At 29.6% G+C, this 21003-nt stretch overlaps 2 protein-coding genes across 2 annotated transcripts; one reads left to right on the forward strand and one right to left on the reverse strand.

The window, feature by feature from the left end:
• The first annotated feature begins 9862 nt into the window (after window positions 1–9862).
• LOC8261159 (wax ester synthase/diacylglycerol acyltransferase 11) lies at window positions 9863–17592 on the forward strand. The gene is made up of 7 exons (XM_025156923.2): window positions 9863–10356; window positions 11498–12067; window positions 12795–12861; window positions 15690–15802; window positions 15905–16123; window positions 16569–16706; window positions 17238–17592. The coding sequence occupies exons 1-7, from the start codon at window positions 10141–10143 to the stop codon at window positions 17397–17399; spliced, it is 1485 nt and encodes a 494-aa protein (XP_025012691.2). The 5' UTR covers window positions 9863–10140; the 3' UTR covers window positions 17400–17592.
• Window positions 17593–17894: 302 nt separating this feature from the next.
• On the reverse strand, window positions 17895–20476 carry LOC8261160 (scarecrow-like protein 3). Its single transcript, XM_002516662.4, has one exon. It carries the CDS (start codon window positions 19491–19493, stop codon window positions 18081–18083), a length of 1413 nt encoding a protein of 470 aa, XP_002516708.3. The 5' UTR covers window positions 19494–20476; the 3' UTR covers window positions 17895–18080.
• Between the last annotated feature and the right edge of the window lie 527 nt (window positions 20477–21003).

Raw genomic sequence — 21003 nt, forward strand, 5'->3', positions numbered from 1 at the left:
TTTCCTAAGCTTACACTCTAACCCACTATAAGATTTTTTAATTTTAGTTACATAAAAACCCTTATCTAAACACTCAACCTCACCTTTTGAGCTTTGAATATAAGAATTAAAAACTCAACTACCTAAAGATTTAATCACAAAGAACCTTTAATACAATATATAAAGATGAAGATTTTGAGTTGTTGGGAGTAAATGCATAATGGGGGGCTTAAAGTAAATGCTCTTGCTTGACCTAGAACACTTAGAGATGATGTTTAAATATTTCTAAGTAAAATAAAGTTGTTGCACCCTCATTAAATGCAAAAATAGCCATTTCTACAACTATCATAATGCAACTTTACAGGCGTGAACAATTCTTCATAGCAGTGAATCATCAGTGCGGAAAGCAAATTTAAAAAGCTAAAAGCCATAATGGCTGTGAATAATTCTTCACGGCCGTGATAATTGTTTTCATGACTAGAAACTCTTGTTCACGGCTGGAAACTTTGGTTCCATGACTTGGGAACTTTGGTCGTGAGCTCGTCTATAATTTCTTAAAAATCTAGTGAGTCTCTAAGTCTCTATCATTCACGGGCGTGAACATCTTCTTCACAGCTGGAAAGATTTGTTCATGGCTGGAAATTCATATTCACGGCTTGGGAACCTTCCCCATGAACCTCTCTATGGTTTCTTTAAGTTTTAAGTAGGAGATTATTTTTCACGGGCGTGAATATTTCTTCACGGCTAGGAAGATCTCCTTGACGGGTTGGGAACTTCCCCGTGAGTCCTGCTGTGGTATCTTTTATTTTGGAGGAAGAGACCATTTTTACAAGCGTGAATATTTCTTCACGACTGTGAATTCTCATTTTCACGGCTGAGAAGGATGTCGTGAACACTACTGTACATTTTGCTGTTTGAGGTGAGAATTCTTCATGCCTGGAAAATTTATGTTTCACGGCCGTGAATAAAAGTTCATGGGCGTGAATATTCCATGTCTTGTAAGAACCAATTTTCTTTCCTTTTACATAAACACTCGAACATAAAGTTAAATATTCTTAATTATTTGTAATCATCAAAATAGAATTAATAACCCTCAAAATTTTATTTTATTGGATATTAATCTGATAAAGAAAAAGATAATCTTTCATTTTTTGATTTAAATAATTAAGTAGTTATCTTCTCCTCTAGGGTTTTCTAATCCTACTATTATAAATAGAATATGATATCCTAGGTCTAAGGCTAGTTAGATTCATTAAGGAATAGACTAGCAACATAGAAGAATTCACAAACGTTCATTAAAGTAGAAAGTTTTAGGAAATAAATAGAGAAGTCACTAAGATAGAGTTTTAAATTAGAAAAGTATCTTTAGAACAAAAGAAGATTTTCTAAACCCTAGATAATAATGGATTCTCATCCATTCTTTAATTTAACCACTTCATTATCTCTAAAGACTCGCAGATCAGCATTCAACGGTGACAACCTAAGGGTTCTCCAAATCTAATATCATTAGCATTCCCATCTTCACAAACTGGTTCTTTTATTTTATATTTTAGAAACATGATTAGGGATGATTTCTTTTTTTAATTATTAATGTATGATTCTTATGATTAGATTAGGATTTTCCTTGAATTTTTTATTGGATTTTGAATATGATATAATGAGCATGTTGGGCTTTGAATATGATAATAAGTTTTCCATTGGAGTTTAAATATGATGACTTGAATAATTAGGGTGATATGTTAGATTTATTCTTTTGATTATGTGATCATATTGAATTTCTAGGGTTGTATGATTGAAATCTAAGATCTACCATGTGATGTTTTATTTGCCTTCTATCAGTTTCTTTTGTTTTCTAGAGTTTGTATTATTTTTATGATTTCTGACTTAATTTAATTTTGTTTTATTATGATTCTTGCTTCATTTTTTAGTTTTAATCATGTATTTTATCTTTTTCACATGTTAAATTGGCTTCTAGGTGAGAGAGGATTGAGCAAAGATGTAAAATTGGTCGTTACCAAGTCATAGAGTCGATCAGTTCTGTGCAGTGCTGGTGTAGAGCTACACCAATTTTAGCCATATTTTTGGATTTTTATGTAATTTTTGATAATTTTAGTACACTATAACTTAGTTTAATCATTTTTTAAGTTTATTAGTTGTAATAGTTATATTTACTGCTTTCTTTATTTTTTTTATTTTTTACTTTATTTTGATAATGGCAAATAACTGTTATATGACTGTAAACTAAAATTGGAGATCTAGACTTAGGTCCTAAAACTTGAACTTTTTGGCATCCAATTTATAGTTTATTAGGTAAACATATTGGTAAGTTTGGACTTGAGTTAAAATCCAATTAGACTTAGTGGTCTTTACTATGTTTAGTTAATTAATCAACTCACTCAGAATAACATTATTGGATGAGATCTTGACATGTAAGATGTAGCCTATTTAGGTGAAAAAAATTGATAATTAAAGCATAATTTGTAATTGGACTAGATTAGGTGGGCCTTTATACATAATTGGATAGATAATTAGATTAATTATTTGATTGTGAATTGGGTTTAAAATGGGCTAGACCTAAATGGACCTCACATACTATAATCAACGCTTGTAAATATAAATTGTCATATTTATAGGGAGTAACTCATTAAACAATAAAATTGAAGACAAAAATACATAAGTAAGGAAGCTGGCTTATGGATCCATCTCTAGATATGGCGAAGTCTCCTTATGGAATTGAGAAATGCCACTCAATTAGAAAAAGTGTCCCAGAGAATTATCTGGGTGGTGACTTCCAATCTCTGCGCAAGTCTGTGTGATTAGTTAGTGTGTTCTTATTAGGTTGAAAAGCCTTGTAGTGTCGTAGTCACTAGAGACACTTGGTTGTGCGCTCGAAACCATTGCCCACAATGTCAATTATATATTAAATAAAAAATTTATTTTCTAAAGAAATAAAAATATAAATAGTTGTTAAAGTAAACAGTAGACAATATATTTTAAGTATATGATGAGTTTATTTTAAGTATATTATACTTTTGTTCTTGTCCAATTTTCTTTGTTTAGATTTTAAAATAATTTTTTATATTATTTTTTATATCGATATGGACACAATTTTTTTTATCCTTATTGGAAAGAATACATGCGGTATGTCATACCGAAGGATAATAACTTTCCAAACTTCATGGAAATAATATCAAATAAAATTAAAATTAAAATGGATGAACAAGAATAGAGATCCGGTATCAAATTTATTTCAAGTATACAAAGGGCATCATCGAAGTATAGTATGAGTATATTCAACTTAAATTCAAACAAACTTATAAATTTAACAGTATATAGTATATTCTGATTGTATTATATGTATATAATGAGTATATATAGAATATTTGATTTATTATTTGTCTCTTAAACATTATATATTTCATGTATTTATCTCCTTCTATATATGTTCCTATTCTTTAAGTTCCTAATTTATATTGAAATAGGAGTCTTGTATTAAGAGTCTATATAAGTTCTTGTACTTAAAATAATTCAATAAGAAACAATAGATTGAATCAAGTTTCTTCATGGTATCAGAGCAGGTTGTGTAAAATCTCCATTAAAAAAAATGTCTTACTCTCCATCCGAAAACTCCCACTAAATCAACCACTATATCATCATCACAAATTATTTATGTTTTCTTTGAAAATTCTAGCTTTAAAGCTGGAATAACCCTTACCGAAACCAATTATGATACTTGGTCTCAAATCATGGAGATGCATATTGTTGGATGTGAAAAATTATATTATATTGTCGGAGGTTCTCCTTAGCCCGAATTAACTGATCCTTCTTACTCCAAGTGGTATGCTGAAACTAAAAAGTTAAAAGCCAGTTACTCACATCAATGACACCAAAAATGATGAAAAGGTATTTTCATATCCGTAAAACCTGTGAAATTTGGACTGCTCTTTCAAAATCATTCTATCAGATTTTTGCTCTTAATTAATGAGCATTTTTAAGTCGACAGTTTGGTAGATCGATTTTTCGAGCTACTATAACGAGCTGATTGAGATATTCCAGAAACTTGACCATCAGGATAAAGTAAGAATGAAAGATCTTGAGGACATTACTACGTATAAAGCAGTTGTGGAGAAGTTGAGAATTCATATCTTCTTAAACGAACTTGATGCCGAGTTTGAACAAGTGAAAGGAGAAATCCTTTGAATGGATCTCAGTTTAGACCTTGAACGAATATATGCATATGTTCATAGAGAAGCAAATCGAAAAAAATCTTAATTGGCAAACAAGTTTCCTCGGAGTCAACTGCAGTGCTTGCTAAAAGAGCGAACTCGTCAGCTCGGCAAAATACAATTCGGAGCTTTGATATTGGTGACAAACATACTAGTTTAACAAAGCAATGTACACATTGTGGTGCAACATGCCATACTCAAAGTAGATGTTATGACCTGATTGGATATCCTAAATGGTGGGATCCTTCTAAAGCTCCGAAAAAGAAGTCAAAAGCTAAAAAAATGCTTCAGTATCAACACATATCTTTAGAACCACTAGGTAACTCTTTTGTAATTTTGCTACTATTAAGTCGTATACATGGATTATTGATTCTGGATCAACTGATCATATGTCTTTTAACACATCTACCGAGCTGAAACCAACCAAACAATCCATTATGTCTACAACCCATGGTACAAAAGCTAATGTTACTAGTAAAGGGTCATTCTCACTTAATAACCTAAATTTAGAATCTATTTTAATTATTCCATCTCTAAATTTTAATTTAATATTTGTATCTCAACTAACCACCTCTTTGAACTATGTAGTAATTTTTTAGCATGATTATTATGTTTTTTAAGGACATCAAGACAAAGAGGACGATTGATTATGGTACTAAAAAAGGAAAGCTCTATTATCTTGACCTTGCACCATCTAGCTTATGTGCCTTGACTGATTCAAGTCGGGGAATAGTAGCTCGGTATCGCCAAGTATAGAAGATACGATTTGGTTATGGCATAAGCGCCTAGGACATGCATCATTTGGATATTTAAATTATTTGTTTCCTAAGTTGTTTTCAAAAACATTTACTTTAAACTTCAAATGTGAAACTTGTAAATCTGCAAAAAGCCATCGAGTCCTTTTTCGACTAGTATAAATAAAAGTCCAGTACCATTTATGATTATACACTATGATGTTTGGGGACCTGCAAAGGTACCGACCTTGAATGGAGCTTGGTGGTTTGTTTGTTTTATTGATGATTATAGTCGTATGACATTGATATGCTTAATGAAAAGGAAGCAAGAGATTTGCTCATTATTCAAGAAATTCATTTGATGGTGCAAACTCAATATAAGACTTTAGTTCAAGTACTACGGATGGATAATGAAGGTGAATTCATTAATCATGAACTCAAACAATTCCTTCAATAACATGGTGTAATCTATCAAACCACATGCCTTTATTCTCCCCAACAAAATGGGGTTGCATAAAGAAGAAAACCAACATCTCTTAGAAATGATACGAGCTATAATATTTAAAGCCAATATTCCACTCCAATATTAGGGAGAAACTTTATCCTTAGCATCTTATTTCATAAACTGAATTCCATCTTGTACTCTAGACTTTCATACCCACTTGAAATATTAAATAAAAGCCTTATTTCACCATTATGACCAAACTCACCTCCTAAAGTCCTTGGTTGCACAGCCTTTGTTCACCTTCCTCACTATACACGTCACAAGCTCCATCCTCGTGCTATTCATTGTATCTTTGTCGGATATGGTCTTTATCAGAAAGGATATAGGTGCTATCACCCTCCAACTCAATGAATGTATGTCTGTATGGATGTCCAATTTCATGAACATCATATGTATTTTAATATTGCAAGTGAGGGGAAAGAAACATTGATTTGTACCTGACCTTCAAAAACAAACAAGCCTTAAATATTTTTCTGATTTTCAAACATAACCGACCTTAAACATTTTGCTGACCTTCCATAAACTCAATCTGATCTTCCAAAAGAGACTCTTGACCTTCTTCCAATAGAAACTCTTGATCTATCAGAACAACCTAAGTATTATTCTCCCGACCTTGGATCAATCAAGCATTTCAGCTCGATATATTGGATCAAGGTAATAAAGTTGAGCTTGAAGCATCATAACTAGTGTCACCTTTACTTGATGATGCATCTTGAGCTGAATCTTAGGTAACTCGTGAACCCTCTATTAAATACTCCCGAACTGAACTACCCAAGGAAAGCCTAAAATCAAGTTATGAACTCATGATGAACTCTGGACCTAAATATCTAATAAATAATTATGTTTCTTACCATAGGTTATCAAAGACATGTGAATCATTTGTAAATCAATTATCTTCTATATATGTACTTAACAGTATGTGGGAAGCCAAAAAAATCCAAGGTGGAAAGAAGCAATGAACGAAGAAATAAAGTCTTTTTGAGAGAATGAAACCTAGAAGGTTATAGATCTACCAAATGGAAAAATAAATCTGTTGCATGTAGATGGATTTATACCGTTAAATATAAGGTATATGAAAATGTGGAGAGATACAAAGCTCGGTTGGTTGCTAAAGGATATAATCAAACATATGAAATCGATTATGCAAAAACTATTGCTCCTATGGCCAAGATAAATACTGTCAGAATTCTTATGTCCTTGGCTGTAAATTTAAATTGGTCTTTACATCAATTTGATATAAAAAATGCTTTTCTTCATGGCGATCTCCAAGAGGAAGTGTACATGGAACTACCTCCAAGATGTAGACTTCAGATTGAAGGAAGTAAGCAGGTTTGTAAGTTGAAAAAGTCTCTGTATGGATTGAAACAATCTCCGAGAGCTTGATTTGGAAGGTTACAAACTCAATGAAGGCTTTTGGCTATAAACAGAGTAGTTCTAATCATACTGTCTTTATAAAACATAAGGAGAGAAGAACAACTGTTCTTATCATATATGTTGATGATATAATTGTAACAAAAGATAATAATGATGAAAAGATAGTCTTACAAAACTATCTTTCTAAGGAGTTTGAAATGAAAGACCTTGGTGATCTCAAGTATTTCTTAGGGATTGAGGTACTATAATATAAGCAAGGTATATTCTTGTCTCAATGAAGGTACACTTTGGACTTGTTTAAAGAGGTCGATATGCTAACATGTATACTAATTGATGCTCCTGCTAGTGAACATACGAAGCTCGATATATTTTCCAATCACGTACCTATGAATAAAGAAAGATATCAAAGACTTGTAGGTCGGTTAATGTATTGCTCATACTAGGCTGGATTTGGCATATTCTCTAAGTATAGTGCGTTGTACGTGGATATTAATATTTGAACTCATTTGTAATTAAAGATAAAATAGTTACTAAATTTAAAATAATACTATTAGTATGAAAATTGCATAATCCTTAATTTATAATTGGTTCATATAAATTTTATTTTTTAAAAAAAGTAATTAATTCATTAATATCCATATTGCATTAGTTGAGTTAGTTTTAAGTTTTTAAATAATTGAACTCAATGTTCTCATAATTCAAGTTAAATTTATACTAACATTAATAATCTTTCATCAATAAGTTTATATATTATTAACCAAAATGAAAATTTTATTTCTCCAAGTATCTCATCATATGTTTTTTTGGTAAATATGATCCATTCAATTTAAATATCCATGGTCTCTAGATTAATATTCATCTCAGAAATATATTGTATATTTTTTATTTATCTATATTACAAGTGATAATATGTACTACAAGGTAATCCTATCATATCTTTTTGCATTGTGTAATAGAATTAGTTCATTTGGTGCTATTTCATAATAAAAAAAGTACACATAAAGCAAAAGAGTTTCCATTAATAGCTTGTATATATATATATATATATATATATATATATATATATATAAATAAATAAAATTTTATGTAAGTTATTAATGTTGTTTAAGTATCTTCTCAAACTTTGGATTGGTTATATAACTTTTTTTATGGTCAATATCCACATGCTTGTTCAATTTAGAAAACTTAAAACTTTGACGGTAGCTAAAATTTAACTTATTGATATTTTATTAGATAAATTTAGTATTTGATTTTATTTCTTTAAAAAAAATTAGTTTTCATTCATTAAATGTTAATGGTTTAATTATTAGTAATATGAAGAGTCTATCTTTAGATTTATTACATGATTACTTTAGTGGTTTTATCTTGATTATAATTTTTTATAAAATGATATTATATTATATATTTATATCTGTAATTGTTCTCGATAATTAAATTTTATATTTATAAATTAAATTATAATTGAGAGTGATTATTTAGTTTTATTTAAGTAGCTAGATTTATAGGCAATTATTTTCTATTTAAATACTTTTAATTTATTAAGTTAAAATAAAAATAATTTTCTTTTATCTAATAGTAATTGGAGTTGTTAATTTTCACATAGTAAATAATAAAATAATCATTAAATCTAAATGAAATGAATATAATTTTTTTTATATAATTTATAAGATAGAATTTAAATCCAACCTAATGACGAATTGAACATGTTTAATATCTATTATACTATAAATGTTAAATAGTTTAATAATTTAATGCTTATAATTTTTTTTTTCTTTTGAAAACAAGAATCTAAGATTTATTCTTGAATAAGTTTTGAAATCAAATTACTTTTGCTATTAGTTAATGCATGGCATAATACTTCTGTTTTTTTTATTTCTTTTCCTCTAGATATGCGTTTGTTTTTTACATTTAAATAAAATTGGTATTCAATATATTAAGTTTGGTATTTAATCTTTTTCCATTATTTTTCTTTTTAAAAAAATAAAATAAAATTCTAGCCGTTTTTTGTTTGTGATCTTATAATATCCTATCTCTATATAAATTTATCCTTATTCTATTATTATCTATTATTTTTTCTATTGAATTATATTAAATTAGTAACAGACCGGATTAATCAATCTTAATAATACTAATTATAAGACTCTTTTAGTAAATTTAGACGTCCTCCCCCTTCGCACTTTTAATATGTTATGATATGATAATGATGTTATCCTCTTCTTAGTACATACTATTTTATTCCTAAAAAAGTTGGGTTGGAGAGGATGTGGTTTTGCCAAACTAGAGGGGTAATTAGGGTAACAATATAAGAACAATAAATTTTAATCCGACTTATTTACTAATCGTATTAAGATTTTTAAGTTCTAATAAGGATATGCTTATTAAGCATGTAACTATAATGATATGTTTAATCCGCTTAAATCTACAAATCACAATACATATAAATCTATTTCAACATATTTAGTTATATAATACTTAATTTATAAATATTTAAATAATATATAAAATCAGAAATTAAAATAACATATAATATATATATATATGTAATATTATTTTTTATCATTAATATGTTTAGATATATTATTTTTAAATAAAAAATAATTACACTAAAAAAAATAATTATTATAAATAGATTCAAATCAGTTATATATCATACATTAATATTAATACAGAAACTCAAACGATTTATGTCATATTATTTTGGATGAGTTATATATCATACATTAAGATTAATATAGAAACTCAAACGATTTATGCCATATTATTTTGAATGAGTTGTATATCAAACATTAATATAGAAATTAAAACAGTTTATGTCATATTATTTTAAATTACACGGATTAATTTATTTATTAAACGAGTCATAAATGGGTCGAAACATATATGATCCAATTTCTAATATGCTCAAATCTAACTATTTAAGAAGGTATCAAGAAAATGAATTGTATCAAAAAATCGCCAACTCAACGAAGAAATATATTAGAAAATAGAAGTTGTTTGACCATATTAACTTGTAAAGTTGTTGGCTGCTCCATTATATTTTACCCAATCCAAAATATGCTAAAAAACAAACCTGAGAAACAACTATTGCCTTATTCCAATTCATTGCTAACCCAATTCAAAGTCCAAATTGGCCAGCAGCCACAATTTAAAATAAATAAATAAATTCCATTAATTTCACGATATTAAATATTGAGAAATTTTAATCCGATATTAAACCCACAGCCGCTGTACTCGTATTAACTAGCCCATGGAAATTCAAAAAGCCTGATACTATTGCAATCAACACAGCAAAAGAAAGGAAGGTAAAGAGGGAGGGAGAGAGATGGGTAGCGCAGAGGAAGATCAGGCGGCAGCATCATCCTCAGCCTTTGAAGAAGAAGAAGAGGTGCTAAGTCCAGCTGCTCGTCTGTTTCATGCACCACGTTTCAACTGCTATATTATCTCTATTATTGGAAGCAACACCGCCATCGATCCTGGTCTTGTCAAGGTCAGCCTACAGCAAACTCTGGTTAAACACCCTCGCTTCTCCAGTAACCTGGTTAGCTTTCTCTTCTTCTTCTTCTTCTTCTTCTTCTTGTCTTCTTGCTTCATCTCCATCTCCTCTGCATATACCTCTTATTTTCTCTCTTTTTATTCATATTGATTCACCTGTATGACAAGCCTTAAGTTAATGGTAAAACTGTTATCTTATTACTTTTCTAATTTGACCACTAAATCCTAATTTTATTTTTTTAAAATTGTCAAGTAAATATGTTTTTCTAATCATATGCAATAAAATAATAAATTTTAAGAGAAAAAAAAATATGCATGTAATTTGACCTTTTCTCAAATTTAAATAAATAAATCTCTTTTAATAATAAATTTATATAATTTTAGTCCGTTAATAAAATTAAGTATATATATTATATGATAATACTATTAGTTTGTCAATGTAGTAGCCATATTATAGAAAGAAAGAGTGCATTATATCAGCATCATATCAGGGGACCAGTCATCAAACAGAAGAAAATGTCAAGGATTTGACTTTAAAATTGATGTTCAAGCCCATTAGGGCCAGTCATCAAACAGAAGCCACATTTTTTTGTTGTCCTCACTAGTGGGGTAGTGGACACATAATTAAATGTTACAACCATAATATCTCAATTCTTGATGAGGAAATACTTCATTTTAAATGTAATTAATTCTAATTAATATCATGAATTTTTATAATTTAGCCTTGCATTTTGGATCCTTTTGTGCGTTGGTGGACTAAAAATTTCATAAACTAAATTCAAATAAGTCCATAGTACATAACTTGAGATTATAATTCATTTTATGAATTAATCTATTAGTAAATAAGACCATTTTTTGACCGATTAGGATGGTAGTCTAATGATTTATTGAGGTATTTATGTCTTCTATTAGATCATTGAGGTCATATTTTAGTTAGGTTAGTGTTTTTCATTTGCTTCTAAAGTATGTGCAATAGAAAAGAATTTACCGGTGAAGTCGTCATGAGTAAGTTTCTGTCTTGTTTTTTATTAAAAAATATAAAACTATTTTTGAAATAGATTAGGGGATTTCAAGAATTCAGATATCATTAACTAAATCCTTCCATCTCTAACAAGACTATTCCTTCTATTATTTACCTTTGATTTGAATTAAATGTACTAATTATTCTTTTTATCTGAAATGTAAAGGTGGTTAGTGGCAGGAGAATGAAATGGAAACCAACTACAGTGAATCTACAAGACCATATAATAATTCCGAACTTGGATCCAAATATGGATTCTCCTGACCAATTTATAGAAGACTATATTTCTCATCTCACTACAATGCCTTTGGACCTCTCAAAGCCGTTATGGGAACTTCACCTCCTCAACTTAAGAACATCAAATGCAGAAGCTATTGGTGTTTTCAGGATGCACCATTCAATTGGTGATGGTGCATCTCTAATGTCACTTCTCTTGGCCTGTACCCGGAAAACCTCCGACCCGGATTCACTTCCTACTATACCGGTCCAAAAGCGTGCGGGTTCCGGTTCGTCACCGGGTGGATTTTGGTGGTTTTTTATAGCTATTTGGTTGGTACTAAGAATCATTTGGAACACTTTTGTGGATTTGATTCTTTTTAGTGCAACAATTTTATTCTTGAAAGATACAAAGACTGCTCTTAAAGGTTCATCCGGGGTTGATCTCAAGCCTAAGAGGCTTGTGTATCGCACAATTAGCATGGATGATATCAAGTTGGTGAAAAATAAGATGAACATTGTAAGTTCCTTTCTTTTACTTTTACTACTAAATTGCAGAAATTTGAATTTTTCTTTTATAATTTGTAAAATCTGTATTCTAACTTTTTTTTTTAAATGGCCTCACTTTAATATTGAACTAAAGCGATATATATAATTTGATAGTAAATAATTTCTATTTATTTTAAATGTAGCCATCATAACGAATAAAATAATAATATATATTATATTTACGAATATTTTTTTATATTAAATAATTAACACATATACTTAATCATTTAAAGTTGAATAGATATACTTATAAATTTTGATTTCTACTTCTGGTTTCAACATTTCAATTTATAAAGCGTGATGGACCATGAGAGTAATTGCCATATTGATTATAAGTGATACAAAATTGATTGGAAATACAAAATTTATGATCATGAAATACAAAAATCCTACCAATATCCAGATTATTGGTACGTTTATTCTGGAAGAGAATCTGCATCTAACTAAATAAATTCAGTAGTACATAAGAGTAGTGGCCATTCCTTCTCATCAATTTGGTTGAATCTGCATATTAAATGCCAAATCTTTTTTCTTTTTATCTCAGAATTGTTTTGAAAATAAAGAATTGTTTAGGGTTTGAAAATTAAAATACCAAGAGAGAAACATATTAATTGATATTCTTCCCTTTTTTTTTTTTCTAAAACGAAATTAATTATTTTGTAATAATTGTATTTTCTTAACTGTGATTTATTTAGTAGACCATCAATGATGTCATACTGGGAATAACACAAGCTGGTCTCTCGCGATACCTCAATGCCGAATACGGTGAGTTTTAGTTAAGTATCAATTGTCCTTTTTATTTATTGATTTTTATTTGTTAAGTTTTAAAAATAAAGCTAGTTTTAATACATGCATTTTTTACGGACAAGTTTAAATTATAAATAGTTGAATAATTCTTAAAAGTAATATGAAATTATTAATATTAATTGTTATTTACTTATAATAAAATTACAATTTTAAGTATAATTTTTTTTTATACAAGATAAGTAAGAGAGAAAGTAGTAATTTTGATGAAATAAAATATTAACTTTGTTTGAATTATATAATAAGGTGCTTTCTAGGGTGATTTTATTTAAAATAAAATAATTTTTTTAAAATGCCATTGATTCTTAATTAGCTTAAATCTTATCCTTTAAATTTTATAAGTGAAGATGACTATTAATCTGTTGAACTCTCTACAATTTTATAATTATGAAAATATTTAATATCTTATGAAAAATGATAATATTTTTTATATTTTTTCGCAAATTATGCTAATTTTTCGTAAGTGTTACCAGTTGCGAAAAAAATGAATATTATTATGAAAAAATGATTACTTTTGTGAAATTTAATAATTTATGAAAAAATTGATAAATTTTAAAAAAATACTAAATTTTTCATAATCGCGAAATATATTGCTAAATTATGAAAAATGACGATCTTAAAAAATGATTACTTTTGCGAAATTTAAGAAAAATGGTAAATTTTTTACTATATTATGAAAAATGACAATCTTCTTCATATTTTTTCACAAATTATACTATTTTTTCCATAAGTGTTATTGCGAAAAATGATAAATTTTATGAAATTTAATGATTTATGGAAAATAATAAATTTTTCGTAATTGCAAAATATATTACTAAATTACGAAAAGTGACAATCTTCTTCATATTTTTTTGCAAATTATACTATTTTTTTCATATGTATTACTAGTTGCGCAAAATTGAATGATATTACGAAGAAATGATAATGTTTACGAAATTTAATAATTTATGAAAAAATTGACAAATTCATAAAAAATATTAAATTTTTTGTAGTCGAAAAATATATTGCTAAATTACGAAAAATGACGATTATCTTCTTATTTTTTTAGCAAATTATACTAATTTTTCATGATTGGAACTGGTTGCGAAAAAAATGAAAATGAAAACTTTTACGAAATTTAATAATTTATGAAAAATTAATAAAATTATGAAAAATATTAAATTTTTTCATAATCGCGAGATTTATTGCTGAAATTATGAAAAATGACAATCATTTTTAAATTTTTTAAATTAAATTAATTTTTCGTATATTTTAAGAATATGAATTTTTTAAACTACTTTGTATTACTTTAGCAAACTCTATTTTACTAGATTACTAGATTCTTTATAAAAAAATTATGTAAATTATCATTATCTTACTGGTGAATTAAAATAAAATATAATTACTTTATTTTAAAATAAAGTAATATAGAATTTCCCATATAATAAAAGCAACGTATTGGAAAGTAGACAATTCAACTTTCTTTACTAAAGTTTGCTCCGAGGTTGCTAGGTAAATAGATCATCCTAGGAAATAGAGCTCAATTCATCAATATGCCCTAACATAATTATCTAAAAAAATCTTATACTAATTCCTTTATCAATTATTATTAATAATTAAGTATCACCTATAAAATTTTATTTATTAAATCTATTTTTTCTCCTAATAATTTCATAAATGGAAAATAGAATTTTAAATATACATTAATAAATAAAATAATATATATATAATTAGTTGTGTTTTATAAGATAACAAAAAATTATTTATATTCATAAAAATATCATTTTATTATTATAATTTAATTCGAACACATATTCATTCACTCAAGTACTTTGGTAGCTATTAAATAATAAATATCATTTATATACTATAGATAATCTATAAATTTTATTTGTTATGAGGATTATTGTCTTTAAAATATATCAACAACATAATGAATTTTTTATCTTTTAGAAATCAAATTATGTACTAAATATTTTTTATTCTTAATCTCTAATTTTTAGAAAATAATTTTCTCAAGAATTTAATTTTTTTAAAATATACTTTTCGAAAAATATCCAATTGGTGGGTGTCGAAAGTTGTGTCAATAGTGATATTGAAGGCAAGAATGAGTATGACTAACACAGGATATGAAGTTTTGGACTTGAACCGGATCGGCAGTTTTGGTTCCAATTGTGGAACGGAGACTAGACCATTGGAAACCGGTTCTGGTTTAAATTAAGACCTAGATGGTTTTAGTTCCATTCTTTGTTGATTGGTATATTTTAAGCTTTTCTTTTTCAAAAAAAAAAAAAAAGTTAAATGTAAATTATATTTTTTAAAAAAATACTGATTCTTTCATGCAACAAAAATTCATTTTTTTTTCTATTAAAAATGATTCCAAACTGAAACTGGACTAGCGGTTAAGATTCGAACCAATCTCAATTTTGAAGTAGGGGAACCGAGATTAAAAAGTTAAAGTCGAAATTTTTTAATTTCAATTCAAGCGAGTATGATCATGTTCGATTCTAAATCTGAATCAGACAACAGTGAACGCTAATTATAAAACATGAAGTGTAAAAAAGTATTTATACATGAATATTAATATTATTTTTAATTAATAATATAAATGTGCTCATAATTCATATTTGTAATTTTTTACTTGATGAATCACCCAACAAGAAAAAGAACATTGCCAAATGAAGTTAACTTTATTTAATTATTTGTCATGTTAGCCTGTAGAAAAGAACTAGAATTTTTCGCCATTGCTGTAGAATGTTAATGCTGGGACGTATCAACAAACTTTATGACCATGCGGATATATCTGTCAGAATTGCAAAGCAAAGAAGGGGAAGCAAAGCAGCAGAAGAAAATAAGTCTCCTCAAGAGGATCCGGCTCAGGGCAACTGTTCTAATTAACCTAAGACCAACTCCCGGAATCCAGGTCAATTTAAACCTACCCTGTCTGTCCTTCTCTATAACATCAGAAAATTTGATGTTTTTTTTTTTTTTTTGTTCTTTCTAATGCTGTCCTCCTGATGAATAGACCCTGGCAGAATTGATGTCCAAGGAATCAAATCAAGCTAAATGGGGATGGGGTAACAGGATAGGATACATTGTCCTGCCATTCAGAATTGCCTTACAAGATGACCCATTAGAGTATATCCGACAGGCCAAAGCTGCTATTGACCGAAAGAAGCTCTCACTTGAAGCTATTTGCACCTACCGAATTGCCAAGCTCGTACTCACAATATTTGGGGTCAAGGTACAATTTTAACAAGTCTATAATAACAGTAGTAATATTAATACCTTTTTCTGGTTGATATTATTATTATTATTATTAGAATATTTAAGTTTACATTTCAGTCCTTCAGTTGGCTGATTTGAAAAAAGATTTTCAAAGCAGAATTCTTATATGATATGTATGATATCAATCGAATCAATTGTACGATGACACATGTGGTTTTATTTATTAATTATTATATTTTTATTGATTAATTTATTTATTACTATTAACAATTTATGATTAAAATTTAATTAATAAAAATACAACAATTAATAAATAAAGTTATAAGTCATCGTACAATTACCATATATTTTCCTACCATATTCAGTGGGCACTGAGAATGAATTGGAGGAGAGTATTTTTGAATTATTTTTGTGATATAATATGTTGTGAAGGTTGTAAATTAATAAGGGTAATCACACAGGTAGCTTCAGCTATAGCACACAGATTTCTATTAAATACAACAATGGCCTTTTCAAATGTGGTTGGTCCGCTTGAAGAAATAAGCTTTTGTGGTCATCCAATCTCTTTCCTTGCTCCTAGTGTGTACGGCCATCCTCATGTGAGTACCCACTTTCAACTTTGTCTTTAATTCTTTTATGCTGTTCTTTAAAAACTGATCCTCTTAATCTTTTTCAAAATACGATTAAGTTAATTATGCTAACAAATGATGATATCGATATTTAGAGATGACCAAACAGTTTGTTCCATTTAAAATTTCACTAAATAAAAGAAATTTAATATCAAACTTCAGTTCGATTCGGTTCGGTCCAATTTTGCTAACCCATACCACCATCAATTTCTTTTAAGAAAATGTAATTTTAAATTAAACTCAATTGAAATGAAAGAACAGAATTGAATGCCCTTAAACAATCGTTTTTCGAAAGACATGAATCTTAATCCATGGAAATTTTTAGGTAATAGTTGATTGAGAAGTAATTCATTTGAAGTGGGTGGAAAGGAATATGATATAGAAAACTAATGAAGGCCATCTTTTACTTACTTGTATAGCTTTTCTCACTTATTATAATATCATATAAATGATGTAAAAATACACTAACATTTTTCACTTGTTTTAACATATGTTTCACAGGCACTGACAATCCATTACCAAAGCTATTTCAACAAGATGACAATTGTTTTAGCTGTTGACCCAGATGTGATTCCTCATCCTCACAATCTCTGCCACCATCTTGAGGAATCTCTTAACATCATTAAGGATGCTGTTGTAGACAAAGGACTTGATGCTGCCTAGATAATGTTTTTGTTATTTTGATGATATTATCACTTCCTTTCAAACCTCAGTATCTTTTGTATAAATTAATCTTCTATATTGCGCTATTAGATGATTGACATTTTGCTATTAGCTGATCGGCATATGCTTTAATCAGAGCGTTATACATTTGACAGTTAGATTTTAATAAATTTGATGCTAAATCTTTTCCAAACTGTAGTTAGTCTCAATTTCATTATAAATAATATGCATCAGTTTGGTCAATAAGCCTAAAATTTAGTTTAATTTAAATCAGCTTAACTTGCTATTCTAAGTATATTAACTCATGACAGAACACAAATTAGCAAGTTTTGGTGATACTCATGATACAGCAAATTTGTTCTGGTTCCTTGGTTGGTTTGGCTTCTTTCCAATGACAATATGCTTATATAGGAACTCATCTAACAGAAAACCCAGTGATTAAAAATGGGTGTGTAAAAATCAATCTGCACTGAAGAAATTCTCTTGCAATGAAGGTTAATACTAACATAGATCAGCATTTGGTTTCATTAGAAGTAAAATGAGAAACATAAAACATATGAAGAGCAGATATGTGCATACAAAAGGACATTCAAATCATGCTAAAACTATATATATATATATATCTCTATCATACAATTGAGCAGAAAATCTCTGAACACTGTGTGAAGAAATGTTTTGCACTTACTTTTTACACCTCCAAGCTGATAGAGAAAAAAGAGGTCGATCTTGCCAGCAGATTACGACACAACCATTTTCATCTTTAATTCTATAACCGTCACAACCATACCCTTGCAACAATCTTCTTGCCTGCAACAGACCGCAGTAGCTCAAAGGCACATTTCCAAACCCAGCCAAATCAAGCCTTTGAATCCACCTCTCTAGTTTTTCATGTCTTTCTTTTCTCTCGGCTCCCTCACATGATATAATGTTTTTTATTTCCTCCCCAAACAGCATCTTCTCCACTTTAAGTCTCTCCAAGGATGTTCTTGATACAGTAGATTCCAAACAATCGAACAATGCTGCATAAGAGTATAATGCCTCCAATAGCCTCTCCATTAGACTTGATCCATTATGATTAGAGTCTTGTTCCATTACCACCATGAGCTTTGGTGACAGACTCCAAAGTGTGTTGAGAAAGTAATCCATCTTCACTGAAGCAGTTGAAGATAGAGGCGATGATGAGGTTGAGTGAGAACTTGGGCTATATCCATTTACCATATCTTTCTCGAGTAACTCTCCCAATGTGCCTTGGTTCGCTGGGAGGACTCTTTGCAAGTGCATTCCATTTGAATTTTTCAATGTCACCGGAGACCTTTTCCTCAATTCATCATCTGATGCCAAAAAAGAATGCAATTGAAGAACAGAACTAATTGCTAAAGCCTCTCCTGTTTTAACACGCAACTTTTCAATATCAAGATTCTCTAACTTGCTAACAATGGGATTGAACTGAAATGGGATATCCAACCTTTCAGCTTCCTCACTCAGTTTATGAGCCATTTGATCCAGTACCTCCTTCTGTTGATGAATCCCTGTAATTCTCAAATGGGGAGGCCCTTCACGCCGTGCACTTAAAGCTTGAAGAAGTGCAAGCCATTGTGCAGGTTCCACTGCATTCAGATCAATTATATGAACCATCTTTTCCCCTTCCATAGCTTCGATTATAGCTTGGTTTGTGATCACAAAACCCACTTTCAAGAATGGAAACATCTCGAAAAACAATTTACGAACTAGTATCTCCTCAGAAACCAAAGTTATCTTAGTAGCATTAAGGGCCCTGTGGACACCAGGCCATGCTTTAATGATCCTATGAGCAAGTGCCTCAGTAAAGTAAGCAGCAATCCGCTGCATAGTATCACCTTCAGCAGAGGCTAGCTGAGAGATCTGCCCAAGGGCAATTTCTGCATTTTCAAGACTACCCGCAGCAACATGATTTCCACAAGTGAGCAATAAATGGATCAAATACAATCCTCTCTCCTCGGATTTTAGCTCTCTAAGCCAGGGATATGGTGATCCCATACCAGGTGAGAGGGACATCATGGAGAAAAATTGGAGAGGTGATGATGTTACTGATGATGATGCATCATCTTGAAACATTGGGTATCACTAAGTAATCAATCAAGTGCGACAACAATGGGGACTAAACAGAACAAAAACGGAATTTAGTTGTTGACTAGAAATGAGATCAGGACAATTACTTGTAAAGGAATCTCAAATTCTGGAGTATATCAAAGCTTTTCAAGAAAAGAACCAAAACTGGACGATCCAAAAGAAAAGCTCATAAACAAAAAGAAGGGTATGGTGAAACTAACAAGTAATACCCGATCAAAAGCAACTAAACCGATAGACAAACACCCACAAAAGAAAAAATCAAGCAGGAACCAAGACACTTGATCAATTCAGAACAATTACAGTGAAGAAAGAAACAAAAATAAGTAAAAATAAAATGACAACAATTTTAGGTATTCACTTAATCTTTAGTTTATCATGGGCAGGGATCCTATTGCTGAGATAATAACCTCTATACGAAATGCTGACATGAACAATAAAGAACGGAACAGACAGACCTAGAGAAAAGAAAATCTAACCAAGCAAAAGAAGAAGAAGAAAAACCTTAGAGGGTTTTGCAATTGATCAAAAACCCATATGAAATCCCAAGAAAATTCCAAGAATTAGCACTTGAATCTTCTAAGCATAAAGAAAGAGACAGAGCTTTTTAGGTTTTCTCTGTTTTTTGTCTGGGTTTATAAGAAAGAAAGAGATGGAGAGGAAAAGGAGTGAGTTGGTTCAATTAAAAGCACTGAGCTTTGAAAGAGTAGTTGCTGTTGTTGTTGTTGTTCGTGGTTAAGCCTTGTCGATATGTGTAAGAGCTGCTTTTTGTTGTTTTGTGATTTGTTGTCGTTCTCTTCTTCATCAATGGAATATGGAATTTATGAGAAGCTGAGCCTCTTAGTCTAATAATAAGTTAACCAACTTTTTTTCTCTCTCTCTATCACAGTATTTCTCTCTCTAGAACCCTAACCCAACTTGTCTTTTTCTTACTTTCTCTCTCTAAAAAGACTTCCTCTTTTATGGCTTTCTTTGTCTTAACATTAGGTGGCTAAAGAATCAGTCAGAGGGGTGGGCTTCAAATTTAAATAGAAAGGACTTTTGTGAATTGTATTAATATTCCCCAAACATAACAAAAGTCCAAACATGCCCTAACCAAGACAAACAAGAGCCCCCTCTTCCCTCCCTCCCTCCTAAGGGTTTGTTTGTTAGTGGGGTAAGTGTGGGAATTGCAAGAAAAAGAATAAGAAAGAAGAGAAGAGAGAAAGTAAAGTGGGCATTCAATAAATACTTCCAAAACTTGGTTTTGTTTTCTTGTTCAAAGGCAAAAAAACCCTTACAATTGGTATTATCTTTTCTTTATATTAAGACAAAGAGACAAAGTGGTCTGGGAAACTTCCAAAACTTTGATTAGTACATATTTTTTTCTTCTCTTCTCTTCTCTACTTGTGAAGCATTGGCTGGCATGCTAACCGAGGAGTCCTGTTTGGCTTTTCTGAAAACTTGTGAACTAATCCCACCATTCACATTTTTTCTTTATACTAAAATCTAGTTCTGT

This window comes from Ricinus communis, chromosome 1 (genome assembly GCF_019578655.1).
Source record: "Ricinus communis isolate WT05 ecotype wild-type chromosome 1, ASM1957865v1, whole genome shotgun sequence".
Lineage (NCBI taxonomy): Eukaryota > Viridiplantae > Streptophyta > Magnoliopsida > Malpighiales > Euphorbiaceae > Ricinus > Ricinus communis.